This window comes from Mauremys mutica, chromosome 6 (genome assembly GCF_020497125.1).
Source record: "Mauremys mutica isolate MM-2020 ecotype Southern chromosome 6, ASM2049712v1, whole genome shotgun sequence".
NCBI lineage: Eukaryota > Metazoa > Chordata > Testudines > Geoemydidae > Mauremys > Mauremys mutica.
This window is the reverse complement of record NC_059077.1, coordinates 12,136,995-12,155,111: the sequence shown is the minus strand read 5'-3', so window position 1 is coordinate 12,155,111 and position 18,117 is coordinate 12,136,995. Positions and strand designations below refer to the sequence as shown.

The following is an 18,117-nucleotide window of genomic DNA, read 5'->3' as shown; positions in this document are numbered from 1 at the left end:
TTGTAGTTCGCAGCGGGTGTCCGTCTCTCAGACTCCGCCCCCTCCCTAAACCACGCCCAGAAGGGACTGACAGGCTGGTGGCAGCTCCCCTTGTCCTAGAGGCAGCACACGAGAGTCCTGGGCTGTGACCCTCTGTCTAAAACGAGGGGCCTCGCCTTGCTCAGCCTGGGCAAGAAGAATGTTGCAGAATTCGCAAAAGCCCCATGTCACGTTACAGTACCGTAACCAAGACCCCAGCGGGGAACCTGTCACTGTGATGATGTGTTGACACAGAGTCATGAAATCTGTCACCATGTCAGGAAAACATGGGTCGTCTCCCCCGCCCCCTCCAAAAAAACCCACTGTTGTATCACAATGTATTGATGCTGTCAGGAAACCCATCACCATGTCCTGGCGTGGTGACATGGTGTTCCAAAATCTTGTGATTGTACCCTAGTGTCATTTTCAGGAAAACGTCGTGTCTTATCCCAGTGACACAGTGTCAGGAAAACCATCACCATGTTGTCATTCATGCTGTGATGACATACCGGTACTTTTGTTCTGAGATTAGGACATAATGTAGTTAAAAACTTACCATGTTAAAAATGTTGTTTAAAATGTTACCATGTAATGCCACTTCCGCACGGTCTTAAAAAATAACCACTATGCTGTTATATGTGATGATTTAATTCTATAAATAAATCATGTTGTGCAAAGATTACAAGAAAAAAGGAACTGTGATATCACTATGTATCCACACAACATAGTAAGATTGCTAAAACATGATATCAGGTCACAATACAATGGAACAATGTCCTGAAAAAGTGTCATCATAATATAGGATTTGGACATCTTGAAGAAAATAGCATCACATCATGATATGATAATGCACATCTCCTCAGTAACACACACTAGCCGCTATGAACACATCAAACCCATGCTCCTCTCCCTGCACTGCCTTCCCATAGACTATCAAATGAAGTTCAAGGTCTCAGTCCTTTTCTTCAAGATGCTCAATGGCCTGGCCCAGGGTATCTGAAAAATCATGTAAAGGTCTGAGATGAGGACTGTTGTCAGCAATTTTGCTCCTCTGGTACAGAGAAACTTGACAGTGGAAAAGCTCACCTATGCAAGACACAAAGCTTTCTCTGAGGCTTGCCCGAGACTGTGGAATGAATGCCCCCAGCAATTAAGGACTATCATAAACCTCGCCACCTTCTGCTCTAGGTGCAAGGAGCATTTCTTTGACCTTGTCTTCTCCAACAAATGTACAACAACTTGGATATTTTTTATCAAAAAACATTTCCTAAACAAAACAGTCCACTGCATATACTTCTCCCCTTGAAAGGAGGATGAGACAAGAAATCCATGACAGATGTTAGTCATGTTGCTTAATGCACTACTGGAAGGCGCTCAGATACTACCATCATGGGTACAGTAAAGAACCTGAATAGAATACATTAGAATAGCATGTTTTACAGGTTTGGATATAATTTTATGATGGTAAAAAGATCTTTCACTATGCAGAATTGCCCCAGTAAAATTAGGATAAGTGGTAACCCTGGTTTAGTATCATACAGACAGATCATAGGTAGGGCTCTATGTCTGTCAAAGTGGTTGCGGAAGTCATGAATTCTGTACTTTCCATGATCTCTGTGACTTCTCAGCGGTCCTGCAGCCAGCTGCACCAGTGCTGCTTGGGTGGCCCCAGGCACCTGGCCCTGGGGACCGCCAAAGCCAGAGGTGCCGACATCCCCTCTTTTCCGTGCATGCTTGACCCTCACCTCTGCCCCCGCCCCACTCCACCCCTTCCATGAGGCCCCGCCCCTGCCCCACCCCTTCCCGCCCCCATTCCAACCCCTTCCCCAAAGACCCTGCCCCAACTCCGCCCCTCCCTGCCCCTATTCCAACTCCTTCCCCAAATCCCTGCCTCTTCCCCACCTCCTCCCCTGAGCGCGCCACATTCTCACTCGTCCCCCTGCTTCCGGAGCATGCAAACAGCTGTTTGGCGACGGCCAGGCGGGAAACACTGGGAAGTAGGCGGAGGAGTGGGGACACAGCATGCTCGGAGAGGGAGGAGGATGAGGTGGAGCAGTGGGTGAGGGGAGCTTGGCTGCTGGTGGGTGCAGAGCACCCATTAATTTTTCCCTGTGGGTGCTCCAGCCCCAGAGCACCCACGGAGTCGGCACCTATGGCCTGAGCAGCAGTCCTGGGAGCGGAAAGAGCAGCGGCAATTGGGCGGCCCCACAGCCAGCCACAACAGTGCTGCTGGAGCAGCCTCAGGACCAGCTGCATCAGCTGCTTCTCGAGTGGCCCTGGGCAGCTGACCACAATCCCTGGGGCTGCAGGAGCAGCGGCGGGTGGGCGGCCCTGGAGGCTGCTGGAGCAGCCACTGCTTGGTGGCCCCCCCAGCAGCTGGTGTCACTTGCCTTGGTGGCCCTCAGCTAGGGTTGCCAGGTATCCAGTTTTTGACCAGAACATCAGTTGAAAAGGGACTCTGGTGGCTCCCGTTAAAAGTCCAGTAGGCAGCGCAGTGGGGCTAAAGCAGGCTCCCTACCTGCCGTGGCTCCGCATGGCTCCCGGAAGCAGAGGCATGTCCTTCCTCCGCTTCTATGCATAGGGGCAGCCAGGTGGCTCCACACACTGACCCTGCCCCACGCACCAGCTCTGCAGCTCCCATTGGCCAGGAACTGCAGCCAGTGGGAGCTGGGGAGCAGCGCCGGCAGACAGGGCAGTGCACAGAGCCGCCTGGCCGTGCCTCCGCGTCGGAGCCGTATGGGGAATATGCCGCTGCTTCTGGGAGCTGCTTGAGGTAAGCGGTGCCTGGATCCTGCACCCCTGAGTCCCCTCCCATGCCCCAGCCCTGATCCCCCTCCCACCCTCTGAACCCCTGAGTCCCAGCCCGGAGCACCCTCCTTCACCCCAAACCCCTCATTCCCAGCCCCACCCCAGAGCCAGCACCCCCAGATGGAGCCCTCACTCCTCCTCCCCCTCCCACACCCCAACCTCCTGCCCCAGCCCTGATCCCCTCCGAACCCCTCGGTCCCAGCCTGGAGCACCCTCCTGAGCCCCAAACCTCTCATCACCGGCTCCACACCAGAGCCCGCACCCCCAGCCAGAGCCCTCATCCCCCCTGCATCCCAACCCTCTGCCCCAGCCCAGAGCCCCCTCCCTCACCCTGAACCCATCATTTCTGGCCCCACCCCGGAGCCCACATCCTCCACCAGAGCCCTACCCCCTCCCACACTCCAACCCCCTGCCTCAGCCTAGAACCCCCTCCCATACTCCAAACCCCTTGGCTCCACCCTGAAACCCGGAGCTCTGTCCTGCACCCCAAACCTTTCATCCCTGGTCCCACCCCAGAGCCCGCACCCCCAGCCGGAATGCTCACCCCCTCCAGTGCCCCAACCCCCTGCCCCAGTCTGGTGAAAATGAGCAAGTGAATGAGGATGGGGAGAGCAACAGAGGGAGGGGAGATGGAGTGAGCGGGAGCGGGGCCTCGGAGAAGGGGCAGGGCAGGGGGCGGAGTAGGGGTATTCAGTTTTGTGCGAGTAGAAAGCTGGCAACCCTACCCTTGGCAGCTGGTGCCAGGGGTGGCTCGATGTATTTTGCCGCCCCAAGCACGGCAGTTAGGTGGCTTTCGGCGGCGTGCCTGCAGGAGGTCCGCTGGTAACGTGGATTCGGCGGCATGCCTGCGGGAGGTCCCACGGTCCCGCGCGTTCGGCTTACCCGCCGCAGAATTGCCGCTGAAACTGCGCGACCGGCAGACCTCCCGCAGGCATGCTGCTGCAGACAGCCTGACTGCCACCCTCACGGCGACCAGGAGGCCGCCCCCACGGCTTGCTGCCCCAGGCACATGCTTGGTGCACTGGTGCCTGGAGCTGCCCCTGGCTGGTGCTGCTGGCTCCTGGGACCCCTCCCCCAGGAGCAGCGGCCCCTCACCCCTCCCACAGCAGTGCCTGGCCCCGGCCCTCCAAAGCAGCGTTCCCTTCACCCCCCAGCTAAGATTTAGTCTGGGATATATAGTAAAAGTCATTTCTGAATTTCAGTTTATTGCCCGTGACCTGTCCATGACTTTCACTAAAAAATCAATCATAGTCTTAATCATAGGTACTCAATAGGATAATAGATGATAATACTTTGCTTTTCTGTTTAGAAGTCCTAAATCCCAAGCTTTCAAAATGCTTGAGTCAGGCCATCAAAAAAACCATGAGATATCTTAAAAATACTGTGATTTAAAAATAATACATTTTGGGTTTTTTTTGTCTTATCGTATCTGAATCTTTAGGGCAGGGGTCAGCAATCTCTGGCACACGGCTCGCCAGGGTAAGCACCCTAGCGGGCCGGGCCAGTTTGTTTACCTGCCGCGTCAGCAGGTTTGGCCGATCGTGGCTCCCACTGGCTGCGGTTCACCATCCCAGGCCAATGGGGGTGGCAGAAAGCGGCGCGGGCGACGGATGTGCTGGCCACGGCTTCCTGCCACCCCTATTGGCCTGGGATGGCAAACTGCGGCCAGTGGGAGCCGCGGTCCTCTGAACCTGCCGATGTGGCAGGTAAACAAACTGGCCCGGCCCGCCAGGGTGCTTACCCTGCCAAGCTGCGTACCAGAGGTTGCCGACCCCTGCTTTAGGCTATGCCTTTCCAAGCTTTTCTCCACAGACACAAGGGCTAGAAACTTACATTTTTTTAAAAATAGCAGTTGAAATAATCACAGGACTCCTGTAATCAGGACTTAAAGAAAAAACACCCAATATTTTGAGACTCACATTAAAATTGCAAGAGTTGGCATCACAAATCAGATTCTCATGTTGATGCTCAAAGTAGCTTTTGATGAGGTCTCCTCTATTTGCCCTTTTCAGACTTTAAGATCTTGTAGGTTTTTGCTTTTTGTTTTATTTAACATTTTCGGATATGGAGAGAAAGTTTTCGCAGCATGCCAGTCTAATCCCCAGGGACTCATTTCACAGCCCAGACCTTCTCAGTTTAAAATGCTGTATCTTTTGCTCTCTTCATGCTGGACTTGGCAAATTTCATTGTCAAATAAAAGTGCAGCTGTGTAGCTGGGCCATAGAGAGGCATGATGTAGCTGATATAGCTCTGGATCTTTAGTTGCATCTTGTATATTGCCTAGGGTGGCCACTGCTGCATCCCCAGAATAGCAGGCATTCCAGTACTTCTGGGAATGGCCTGGGCCCACACTTGCCGGCTTGACCGTGCTCCTGGCAGTGTGACCTTCCACACACTTGACCTCGCATGTACTATTCAGGACCCCATTTTGAAGAGCATTTCCTCCCACTCCCATGGACATGACCTTGCATGCACAAAGCATGCAAGGTCACACTGGTGGGAGGCTGAGTGGTGCTAGGGTGACTAGACATCCTGACATTATTAGGACCGTCCTGATATTAGTGGCTTTATCTTATATATGCAACTATTTCCCCCCCTGCCCCCAAAAGTGTCCCGATTTTTCACACTTGCTATCTGGTCACCGAGTGCTCTTCAAAATGGTGCCCCTCATCCGTGATACCAGAGGAAACCATGTCCAGTTTTGTCTCAGTACCAGAACGGGACAAAACCATGGGAAAAGAGGACTGGTCGGCTTAAAACCAGATGACTGACCTGCCTAAAATTGCAGGTGGTATATGTCTATGTAAAGACATTTCCACACAATACACAGTGGTTTTGCCATACAATTGTCACATTCCCCATGACAAAGAAGTACCTTCACCTGGTGCAATGGAGGCAGCCTTGATGGCCAAGTTTCTACAGAATTGCCAATGCTAAGCTTTCAAAAATCATTAAGCCCCGAAACATCATGAGATTGACTTAAAATTCAGGAAAGTTTTTATTTGCGTCCAGGTTTTAGAATCTTTAGGGTGCTCTCAAGGCTTTCAAGCTTTTTTTCCACAACCACAAGGGGCTAGAAACGATATAGTGTGTGTGCATGCATACATATATAGTGTGTTTGTGTGTATGTACATACATATATCTAGTGTGTGTGTGCGCACATGTGAACATGTGTGCATATGTATGGTGTGTTGGGTATATACACCTCTACCCAGATATAACGCTGTCCTCGGGAGTCAAAAAATCTTACCGCGTTATAGGTGAAACCACATTATATTGAACTTGCTTTGATCCGCCAGAGCGCGCAGCCCTGCCCCCGGGGAAGCGCTACTTTACCGCGTTATATCCGAATTCGTGTTATATCAGGTCGCGTTATATTGGGGTAGAGGTGTATATAAATTAAAGCAGAGCTTCTTACAGAAATCACATGACTCCAGGATCTGGAGCTTCAAGAAAACCACCAAACATAGGGATATTATAGTGAGAGCTGGTGACACTGAGTACCAGTGCAGAATGGGCACTGTCCTATTGGCTATGGGGTAGGGTGACCAGACAGCAAATGTGAAAAATCGGGACGGAAGGTGGATGGGGTGTAATAGGAGCCTACATAAGAAAAAGACTAAAAAATCGGGACTGTCCCTATCAAATCAGGACATCTGGTCCCCCTAGCTATGGGACAGGGTGGCAGGGGCCACAAGTTAGCCCTGCCCTCTGCCAGCTTGGCCTGGCCCCACCCCTTGGACGCTGCCCTTTGCCTGCCTGGGGGAGGGGCAGCTGCCTCTGCTTACAATGGGCGGAGCCATTTCAAGGGCAACTGACCATTTTTTTTTACAATTTCAAACTGTTGTGTTTTTTTTTACAGGAAATGCCCTAAAAACGGTGAGAAAACCCCGAAACTGTGAAATGAAAAGTGTAAGCTATCACCCTGGGGGGAGGGGCTGCAAGAACCGCTTCCGGGTCAGAGCCGGTGCTTGCCCCGCCGCGGCGCGCTGGGGGCGTGACCTTCCCGCTGAAGGGGCGGAGCGGAAGCCGCCATTTTGTGCAGAGTGTGCAAGGCGCCGGCGGCAGCAGCAGCTGCAGGAGACACCACCCGCTCGCCCCTCAGCCCAGCAAGATGCTCTCGGTCCGCGTGGCTGCCGCCCTCGTCCGCGCGCTGCCCCGGCAGGCCGGCCTGGTGAGAACGCGCTGGGCACGGGGCAGCCGGGCCCGCCCGCCCGCCGCCGCCATCTTGGAGTCCGGGCTGGGGTGACATTGAGAGGGGCCCGCGGGGCTGCCGCCTCCTCCCCCTACCTGGAGCCGGACCCCCGCCATCCTCCTCCTCTGGCTGGATGCTGCGGGGGGCTCGGCTCCAGCTAAGGCAGGCCCAGCCCGGGTCCCTGGGGCGGGCGGAGACGCGCGGGGGGTGGGAGGACAAGCTCCGGGCTGAGCTCCGGGCTGGGGTAGCCCTGGCAGCCTCCCACCCCGGAGCAGGCCACTTGGCGGCCTTGGGGTCTCGGGGGTTGGGGTGGGAGTGCAGGGATCTCTGAGGCGCTTCAGCCCCAGGCAGTGACCCTGGTGAAGGTGAGTGGGGGGCTTTGGTGGCTTCCCAAGTCTTCCTGGCCTGGCATTTGCTTGTGTTAACGCTATTTTAGACAGTCCTCTGGAAGCCTTGGTGCCGCTTTGTTTTGTGTAGTTTGCCTTTGTAGCACTAGCTTTTTAGTTGTTGTCTTTTACCCGCACTCATGTTAATGGAGCTCACTTATGAGGTTTGAGAACTTCAGGAGGATGCTCTATGCTTAAATTGATAACTTAAAAAAAATTCCCAGTTTCTGATAGTTCCCTTTTTAAAATCCTTTAATTAAAAAAAAATCAAACCGTCCTGTGGCTTAAAAACCATTATAGAAAGTGATTAAACCTGAAGTATTGTGAGTAGTAATCACCTTGCTTAAAGCACTTCCGGAAGGTGCTCATATGCTATAGTGTTGAGGACAGTATAGAATCTGAATGGAAAATGCATTAAGTAAATAAAAAAAAAAAATAGGAACTCTTTACTAGCTACTCTTAATTATACTAATCTTGGGCCTGATCTTTCAAGCTGGGTAGGAGGCCTTCTATTGAAGTCAGTGGGGCTCTGCAGAGGGTATCGCCAGAAAGCAACTTGTGAAATTGAGGAATTAGGCGTTGGGTTTCTGTCTGGAAATTTTATATATGCAGATGGCTTTCAAGGTGGTGGTGCCCTTTAAAATATTGTGTTCCTCTTGCATGTTTTTACATAGTCACTAGAAACACACAATAAATTACTGACTCTTTAAACAATGTTTTTTGTTAGGTTTCCAGAAATGCCCTGGGTGCAACATTTGTTGCTACAAGGAACATCCATGCCTCCAAAACTAGTCTTCAAAAAGTTGGTGAGTCCAAGGAAACTTCTTAACATAAGACACATGCTGTTCATGCGAATTTACAAATTCAAATTTGCTAACCAAATTACAATATTCACAGCAGATAGAAAGATGACTTTGCAATATAAGTTCTACATTTCAGTTTGTAAACATGTCTCCCATCTCCTTGTTTTGTGGAGATTTCTTTATATCAAACTGTCTTTTAGAAGTTTCATAGATATTAAGATGTACCTTAGTTATTTTGTTTGAATTACTTGGTCAGTTGTGAGTGGTATGCTCAAATTAGAGGGAATGGTATTGTATTCTTAAGCATCAGATCTAGTGTACCGGGAACTGAAGGTTGAATTTAGCCCTTCTAAATGAGATAAAGGGAGTACCATGCAGAAGAGCTTTAAAGTCTTAAACCCCAGGTTCCTGTTAGTTCAGTATTTGTGCTAAATTCACAACCTTCTCAAGAAGTGCTTGGGTTTGACCCTGTGTCCTTGGCCATAGTTTCTCTGTCCCTCCAGCAGCATGCTTTGTCTGCTTGGCTGTATTTTTCAGTGCTGCTGTATACGACTAGTCAAGTGGTTTAAGACCTTTCAGGATGAATGACGGTTTTTATAAAATGTATATGTCTTAACAGCATGGGCCTAGCTTGTCTATCCTGCTGGTACAAGCTTTTGACCTTAGTTTGGCAGTGTACCATAACCAAGTTCTAATGAAGTAAGACACAATTTGTTAGATTAAACATAGATTAAAACAAAACTAAACAGACTGTTAAAAAAAATCTAAAGCAAGATTAGTCTGTTTAGTTCTTTGTTTTAATTTTCCCTTGCTTTGCAGTAATGAAAAAATAAACTGTTCAGTTTCTTCAATTGTACTTCCATATGCTAATGCAGCACACTACTACAGTCTTTGAGTTGTGAGTTTTAGGAGAATGTTCACTACTTAAACTATCTGCTTTTTATGGGAACACTTCTCTGGCTTTTTTTATAAAACCTTGTTTCTGCATTTACAGAATTTTAATATTTACCTAGTCCACGTGAATGCTATACTAGTCTAGCCACAGTAGAACTACATTTAGATTTTGCAACTGGATTAGACTAGATGCCCACAAATGGAGCCCTGTAGCACTTTGTCACTACCTGTCCAGCTTCTAACCCCTCAGTGGGTCCAAATCCAATGCTTTCATCCTTTTTGGAGAACTAAGTGCTTACATCTTAATACTCTTCAGCCAGCATCACTCCTGAATTCATCATGCTGCCTCACAGAGGCACTGTGCTGTTACGGTGACAGAAAAGTCTCATTTAGATATGGGAGCAGATAGGGCTACCATTGGCTGTTTCTCCCCAGCAAGCTGTAGTTCTAAAGAACAGTTGTGCCTAAAATCTTGCATTATGCCTGGTTTAACTTGTATTTTCTTGGATTAACACTACTAAATTGGCACAGCTGTTTTAACAAGGTACTGTTCCAGTTTAAATTTATTTGTTCTTACCAGGCACTGCTGAGGTATCCTCTATTCTTGAGGAACGTATTCTGGGAACTGACACCTCCGTAGAGCTAGAAGAGACTGGGCGTGTGTTGTCAATTGGTGATGGTATTGCCCGTGTATACGGCCTAAGGAATGTTCAAGCAGAAGAAATGGTGGAGTTCTCTTCTGGACTAAAGGTAAACTTGAGACAACTAAAACTTTGTTTCACTCTGTTTCTCAGGATGCTAAAAGTATCACTGGAATGTCTCTGAGATTCTGCTTGATAGCATGTTATGTTCAGAAGCACTTATCCTCTACTTCATATGGGAGTGCAGGGAATATTTTGAGTAACATTTGTTGTGGAGATCAGAATTTAAATTGGAATCTGAACAATAATGTTATGGTTTTAGGGTGTTGGTATTTAGTCTACCTCAGATGTATCACTGTCTTGCTTTTTTTATTTCATCACATTTTCACTTACCGGATAAGTCTTAAGATGGAAACTAAACAGAACAGATGAACTTGGTGGGTCTGAAGGAGGGGCTTCCCTAGCTTCAGAGAATAAGTTCCTTCGCTGAACTAAAAAACAAAGTAAAAATTACCACGGCTGAATACAGTGTACAGTGATTAGCAGGATTCTTTATTCAGGATTTAACAGTCCAATATAAACAAAGCAGTGAGCTGAGCATATTGTTTTGCGCCTCACAACACCTGTGAGTGTTTGGTTAGTAACTCCTAATGTCTAGTAACTTATGAGTGACTTTTGTTTTCTATATGACTTGTCTCCAGAATAATGGGAGGGCCCTTGAACTTGATACTAGAAGCCCATGGCTACTGTTTCAGGGAGCAAGGTGGTTCTTTTAATGTAACTAGATGTTAGATTTCCAAGCCATCTTTAATTAAAGCTCCCTCATTGAGAAGGGTGCCAAAATTAGTACAAAGACTACACTTTCCAGGAAAAGAGTTAATTCAGTATGTGCACCAAAACTTTTTAAAGGGGGCGTTAGTTAACCCTTTGAACTGAAGTTTCAGTTGTCATAGTGCTAAAATATTTACCTTGAGGGAAATTATTTATCACTACATCTGAGTGTTATGTGATATTATTTATCACTATCTCTTCTCAGAGCTAACCGTTTTACTTTTTTGCTAGTCTTAATCCAGAATTGCTTGTTTAAGAATATAAGAATGGTCTGACCTAGTATGACCAATGCTCCATCTAGCCCAGTATCCTGCCTTCCGATTATGGCCAGTGCCAATGGTTCAGAGAGAATGTACAGAACAGAGCAATTATCCAGTGATGCATCCCCTGTTGTCAAGTCTCAGATTCTGGCAGTCAGAGGTCTAAAAGCAGTCAGAGCATTGGGTTGTATCCCTGACAATCTTGGCTAATAAGTTCATGGAGGATAGGTCCATAATGGCTAATTTTTTTTTTTTTAACCCACTTATACTTTTGGCCTATACAATGGGGGGAGGGATAGCTCAGTGTTTTGAGCATTGGCCTGCTAACCCCCGGGTTGTGAGTTCAATCCTTGAGGAGGCCACTTAGGGATCTGGGGCAAAATCAGTACTTGGTCCTGCTAGTGAAGGCAGGGGGCTGGACTCGATGACCCTTCGAGTATATACCGGTAGGTGTATATCCATTTTTTAAAAAAAATAAAATAAAAAAAAAATTCCCCCACAAGGAGCTCCACACCTTGACTGCCTTGTGTGAAGAAGCACCTTGCTTTTTTATTTATTTTATTTATTTTTAAACCTGCTGCTTATTAATTTCACCAGACTTTTGGTTCTTGTGTTATGTAAAGGGGTAAATAACACTTGTTTTCTCCATAACATCCATGATTTCATAGACTTTTATCATATCCTGCCTTAGTCATCTCTTTTCTAAGCTGAACAGTCCCATTTTCTTTAATCTTTCCTCTTATAGGAGTTGTCCTATATCCTAATAATTTTCGTTGCCCTTCTTTATGTTTTTCCAATTCTAATATCTTTTTAGAGATCGGGTGACAAGAATGGATTTATATAATGGCGTTATCTTTTCTGTCTTAGTCCTTATCCCTTTCCTAATGATTCCTAACATTCGGTTAGCTTTGACTGCTGCTGCACATTGAGCAAATGTTTTCAGAGAACTATCCACAGTGACTAAGATCTTTCCTCTGTGGTAAGGGCTAACTTAGACCCCGTCCATTTTATATGTATAGTTGAGGTGGTTTTCCAATATGCATAACTTTGTATTGTCTTAGTATCTTGTCATTAATTTGAAACATGCCTCTAGAGTTCCCTTTCCTTCTAGAAACAGCTTGACTATAGATGCACAGCCTCAGTCTCCCTGCTGTGGCAACTTCATCTATGGAGAGCTCAAATGTTTTTAAGCCTATTATCATTCAGAATACCTTCATTTTTTGTAATTCTCTTAATACCTGGTTAAATTGTTGCAAGAACTAACTGAATTCCTACCTGCATCATGTTATTCCATAATGGCATCGCCTCTGTTTTAGGGTATGTCCCTGAACTTGGAACCTGACAATGTTGGTGTTGTCGTGTTTGGTAACGACAGACTGATTAAGGAAGGGGACATTGTGAAGAGGACTGGTGCCATTGTGGATGTCCCAGTTGGTGATGAGCTCTTGGGCCGTGTCGTAGATGCGCTGGGTAATGCCATTGATGGAAAGGTAAATGTGGCAAACAAATATTTGCTGTATCTTAAATTATATAATGACAAATGCTTTGTGAATAGCTACAAAATCTTTCTTTGCTTTCAAGGGGCCACTTGGTTCTAAGACACGTAGGAGAGTTGGTCTAAAGGCTCCTGGGATCATTCCCAGAATCTCTGTGCGTGAGCCCATGCAAACTGGCATCAAGGCTGTGGATAGTTTAGTACCCATTGGCCGTGGCCAACGTGAATTGATCATTGGTGACAGACAGACAGGGTAAGCAATCCGTGTCTTCTGAAGCTTACTGTTTAATGTCTAAGCTGCTGATGAGTTGTTTCTTCATGGAAGAAAAGGTGTAAATATACAAAGCTAATCTGTACATGTGCAGGGAAGAAAACAAAGTAACTTGGACAAATTAGCCCATCTCAGTTCTCACTTTCTACTACTTTGCAGCAAAACTTCAATTGCTATTGACACAATCATCAACCAAAAACGATTTAATGATGGAACTGATGAGAAAAAGAAACTATACTGTATATATGTCGCAATTGGTCAGAAGAGATCTACTGTTGCCCAGCTGGTGAAGAGGCTTACTGATGCAGGTACAAAGAGTTGGAGAAAACACTGGAATTCTTTAAGTTAAAGTGACTTTCCAATTCAGCTTTTACACTAATACTATTCCTTCTGTACATTTAATAATGGGTTAACTGGTTCAACGTGATTAACTGGTGCAAATGTGCTAAACGTCATGGGAGTGCACGAATCTCCCTAAGAGCAAACTGTCTGCTGAATCTCTGATGCACAAGAAAAGAACCAGCTTGATTTCAGTTCCCAAATTGTTTTGCAGTACTTTCAGTTGGCAGAAAATGCACATTCTGTTGATGGGTGTTCTTTAGAAGTTGCTGAGGCAAGCATGGAACCTGACAGTGCTCCTGTCTGGGTGGCTTGTCAGAGTAGAACTACACTATTGATTTTAATTTCTAGCCAGCCCTTCTCTTTGGCAGTAGGCTGGTAACTATACCTGAAAAATGCTGTGCATTGTACACACTTCATAAAGTAGAATCATTTCCTGTGTCTACACTTCATGTGCAGATGAGGTTTGCACAAAATAAATGGGGCATTTTAAGAGTAGTGATAGCAGGTGAGGCTGAAGGAAAGACCTTAATTGTAGTCTCATGGTTAGTAATTACAAATGTTCTAGGTCAAATAGAAGTTTCTCCTTTGCTTCCCTCTATTTTGAATTCCATAGTCTTTCACGGGTATTTGAAAATACCCAACACTCATCATGGAGCTGTATTGCTTTGCTTCTTGTGCAAGTGGTGTCAGCTTCTGGCAGGGGGGAAAAAGGTTCAACTCTGCTGTGGTACGTTCTCACTCTAATATGCTGTAGTCCCATGGAGCAAAGAGCAGTGATATAACTGCAGAAGCTGAGAAATTGTTGCCTTGGAGTCACATGAAGAAGGAGCCCTTTATCTGCTTAAATATGCATAAGCTTATGTAATACTATAGCAGCCGCTTCATTTCAATTTAAACTATAAATGTATCTCCTTAGAGGAGACCAAAACAGTGACTGAATTAGTAACACGACTTCATAGCTATTCTAACAGGTTTGTAATTCTAAGAGGAGTCTAAAGGATTTTTAAATAAAATAACATTTATCAATAACTGTCTCAAACTCTTTTCAGATGCCATGAAGTACACTATTGTGGTTTCTGCAACAGCATCAGATGCTGCTCCTCTTCAGTATCTGGCTCCTTATTCTGGTTGCTCCATGGGAGAGTATTTCCGAGACAATGGGAAACATGCTCTGATCATTTATGATGACTTATCCAAACAGGTAAAATGAAATATTCCCTATTTCAAGAAATTGTGACATAGCTTTGGGAACTTAACACTGGAATTTAAACAGGCATACAATTTAGACTTGTCATTAGAAATTTCTTACTTTTCTAAAGCCTTTTCCTTTATTTTTATACAGGCTGTTGCCTACCGTCAGATGTCTCTGCTGCTGAGACGTCCACCTGGTCGTGAGGCCTACCCTGGTGATGTGTTCTACCTACACTCTCGTCTCTTGGAGAGAGCAGCCAAAATGAATGACTCCTTTGGAGGTGGCTCTCTGACTGCCCTTCCTGTCATTGAGACTCAGGCCGGTGATGTGTCAGCCTACATTCCAACTAATGTAATCTCCATTACTGATGGACAGGTAGGATTTAAGGATATATTCCTTTCGTGCTGGTGTAACTGGGTGATAAGTAATCAACACTCACTGTTAAAGTGCATAAAGTCTGTTAGTATCACTGTAGAAACTCCAGAAATCTGTCTTTTCAGATCTTTTTGGAAACTGAACTGTTCTACAAAGGCATCCGTCCAGCCATCAATGTTGGGCTGTCTGTTTCCCGTGTGGGTTCTGCTGCTCAGACCAGAGCCATGAAGCAGGTGAGCATAAAATAACTTAAATGTTACTAGAACACTTGTTGCTTAAAAACAAGGACCTTTAGGTCCTATCGTATACTCCTTTTCACTTCCTTTTGCTAGCATTTAAGATCATAACATGGAAAGTAACTGCACACTAAAACTGACTTCACTATTTACGTATAGCCAGTTGTAAATAACTGTAAACTCTCAAAGAATAAATCTCAAGAAACTTGCCTCTGCGTTCTGTTTTTGTAAATATTGGTGGAGTTATAGAAATTCCCCCCCCCCCCCTCCCCAGTTTAGACATGATGAAATCAAACATAAGTATCCAACTATTGTCTCTGTTGAATCCAGACCTGAAGGTATTATCTCTGATCAGACTTGTGATAATCTGTTTAATCAAAATAAGAAGGCAGTTAACCTTAACTTTAATGTAAATTGCATAATTATTCTCCACTGAAGAGTTTACTTCAGGATGCAACACAGATCCACTACCTGAACTTCTGCTTACCTTCTCTCTCCTTTGAGTCTGATTTTTTTTCTTCTCATCCTTGCACCATTATGGTGCTCCTTATGCTTAAAAGTGACTTTAATAACCATCATTCAGACCTGAAATGAATCCATGTTGCTCTTATAGTTTTCTAAGGAAAATAAGTTAGAGGATTTTAGCCGCTTGCAAAATGTGGCATATAACCAAACCCAATGATTTTTTCTTGTTTTAGGTGGCTGGTACCATGAAGCTAGAATTGGCTCAGTATCGTGAAGTAGCTGCTTTTGCTCAATTTGGATCTGATCTGGATGCTGCTACTCAACAGCTCCTGAATCGTGGTGTGCGTCTGACTGAGCTTCTCAAACAAGGACAGTATGGTGAGTGCCCTGTCGTTATACAACACTTAACTAGCTGGGGAAGAAACAGGTCTGGGTCCATAGCAGGGTCAGACCAGTTGCAGCCAATATGAAACATTTCAGTCTTTTTGGGTGACTTCTTCTGGTTCTGATATGGTGTTGCTAGGCCACTAGAGCTTTCTGACTATTAATCATCAGGTCAGCTTCTGTGAGTACAGCTACAATCACATAACTTGTGCACAACTACTCAGCTTTAAGTGCAGAATGCAGTCTTCATTATTTTTGCATCATCTTGTTACAAATATACAGTGAGCTTTCCAGGGACTCCAGCACAACACTGAGCTATGTTCTGAGGCGAGAAATAGAGGTTGGCTAACACTGCCCTCTTCTGTGCAGCCCCCATGGCTATTGAGGAACAGGTTGCAGTCATCTATGCTGGTGTAAGAGGTTACTTGGACAAACTGGAGCCCAGCAAAATCACCAAATTTGAGAGTGCTTTCCTAGCCCACGTTCTGAGCCAGCAACAGACCCTTCTAGCCACAATCAGGTATGTGTGTCTTCAGTGTTCCCACTTTTATTTTAAAGGTGATGTATCCGTAAATACTCCAAACATAAAGACTAAGGGTAGGTCCATACTCACCGCGCGGGTCGACGCGGTGAGTTCGACTTCTCGGAGTTCGAACTCCCCACGCGCTCCGGTCGACTCCGGAACTCCACCACCGCGAACGGCGGTGGCGGAGTCGACCTTGGAGCCGCGGAGTTCGATCCCGCCATGTCTGGACGGGGAAGTCAGTCGAACTAAGGTAGTTCAACTTCAGCTACGCTATTCGCCTTAGTTCGACACCCCTTCTCTTCCTCTCTCCCCCCCCCCCCTCTCCCCCGGTAGTGTAGACCAGACCTAAGATTCTTATTGGTATGTAACAGTGAAGTCTTGAGCATTGAAATTGAATTTTTAATTGTGTAAGTAGTCACTGTTAAATTATTCATCCCCCTCCTTCTCTATTTGATGGATAGCAATGGAGGGCACATGACCTGGTCTTCAAAGCATATCTGAAGCATGTTAGATTATCTTGAAGTAAAGGTTACTGGCAACAAACAGAATCTCATTTAACCTAGATACTGAATTTGTGCCAGAAGTGTGTTTTGATTCTCACCACAACTGAAGTCTTACTGATGTTGTTTCCACAAAATACTACCTTCAATAGTATGCCTTAACCTTGCATTCCTGTTCATTCACTTGCTCGCCTGCCACAGACCTCCCACTTCAGTTAGTAAGATTCTAGATAGCTGTTTTTTGTTTTGTGTCAAGAGGGAGGGGTTAGGGAATGACCTATTATTGGATCTGAAGTGTAATTCATGCCTGTCTTTTTCTAACAGGACTGATGGGAAGATCTCTGAACAAACAGATGCTAAGCTGAAAGAAGTAGTCACAAACTTCCTGGCTACTTTTGAAGCATAAACACTTAACTGTTCTAACATGCCACACTGTTTGTTTGTCACTGAATTCTAGGGCTCTAACTCCATTCTTCAGAAGTTTAAAGTATGTGTGACTTGACTGTACAGATATCTCATTGAGAATAAAAGGTTCCATGTAAAAAAGTTCTAGACATTCAGTATAAACTGACACCTTTCTATCCAGGTATTCTAGGTGTGTCTACAGAAACTACTAAAGCAACACAAATTTAAAAATATAACTTTCCCCACTCATTGAAGTGCTGTTTATAATTCTGGAAAGCATGTGGAAAACGTCATAAGGCTCAAATTTTGTCACAATATTTAGATCAAATTTTGCTTAATGCACAAGTATTTTTCCAGGGATGGCAACAAGAATCTAATGTCTTAAAAGCTAATCTGGGTCCTTTCTGGCTCACTTATCAATAGGAATAGATTCTGTAGCTGAAACTGAGAGCTTAGATACATGATGGGCTGGTGGCGGGTGCCCAGATCATAATGACAAGTACTGGAAGCCACTTAAATCACACTTCCTCCTATACTTTATGCCGCAGAGCCAGTACAGCTATCTTCTCAATGCATGTATTTGGAACCTGATGAAGCATGCATTGAGTTAGGACTATCTAGGAATCTTGAATATGAAGCTGTCAGTCTCCTGATCATAATCCCACTTGACAAGTCTCCCCTGCCCAAAAGCCTGTATAAATGGAGTTTGTAGCAAGTCATGAAGAACTTGAATTGAGGCTGAGAATTTTATCAGCATCCCTAACTAACACTTCTTGGGACACTTCCTAGAACAAATGGTTTCTGAATATATTCAATTCCCTAATGCAGAAAACTCAGAGGGTAAAGGACCATTCTAAAACTCATGCATATGAAAGGCCCAGGAACTATTTACCCCCACTAAACACTGAAAAACTAATTTCAGTTTGGGCCGGGGGGTGTTATTTGGTAATTTTCGCTAAGTGTCTTACACAAGGGAATTGGGTTTCCTGTAAACTTGCTATTTCATTCTTAGTTGCTTTCAACTCTGGCATTAGCAGTTTCTACTGCTTGAGGTACAGTACACACAGCATGTGCCAGTAGCTGGTTGCAG

General features: G+C 45.7%; 1 protein-coding gene across 1 annotated transcript; it reads left to right on the top strand.

Annotated features, from left to right (window-relative positions):
* The first annotated feature begins 6,835 nt into the window (after positions 1-6,835).
* ATP5F1A (ATP synthase F1 subunit alpha) lies at positions 6,836-17,187 on the top strand. The gene is made up of 12 exons (XM_045022014.1): positions 6,836-7,000; positions 8,135-8,213; positions 9,685-9,854; positions 12,153-12,326; positions 12,418-12,584; positions 12,762-12,910; positions 13,994-14,145; positions 14,287-14,511; positions 14,637-14,744; positions 15,446-15,590; positions 15,966-16,116; positions 16,947-17,187. Exons 1-12 carry the CDS (start codon positions 6,941-6,943, stop codon positions 17,026-17,028), a joined length of 1,662 nt encoding a protein of 553 aa, XP_044877949.1. The 5' UTR covers positions 6,836-6,940; the 3' UTR covers positions 17,029-17,187.
* The last annotated feature ends 930 nt before the right edge of the window (positions 17,188-18,117 follow it).

Bases quoted from the DNA above. Each gene is read 5' to 3' on its own strand.
- ATP5F1A (XM_045022014.1), top strand. From the start codon at position 6,941: ATGCTCTCGGTCCGCGTGGCTGCCGCCCTCGTCCGCGCGCTGCCCCGG. The intron at 7,001-8,134 runs GTGAGAACGCGC...GTTTTTTGTTAG, and splicing joins TGCCCCGGCAGGCCGGCCTG to GTTTCCAGAAATGCCCTGGG. The intron at 8,214-9,684 runs GTGAGTCCAAGG...TGTTCTTACCAG, and splicing joins AACTAGTCTTCAAAAAGTTG to GCACTGCTGAGGTATCCTCT.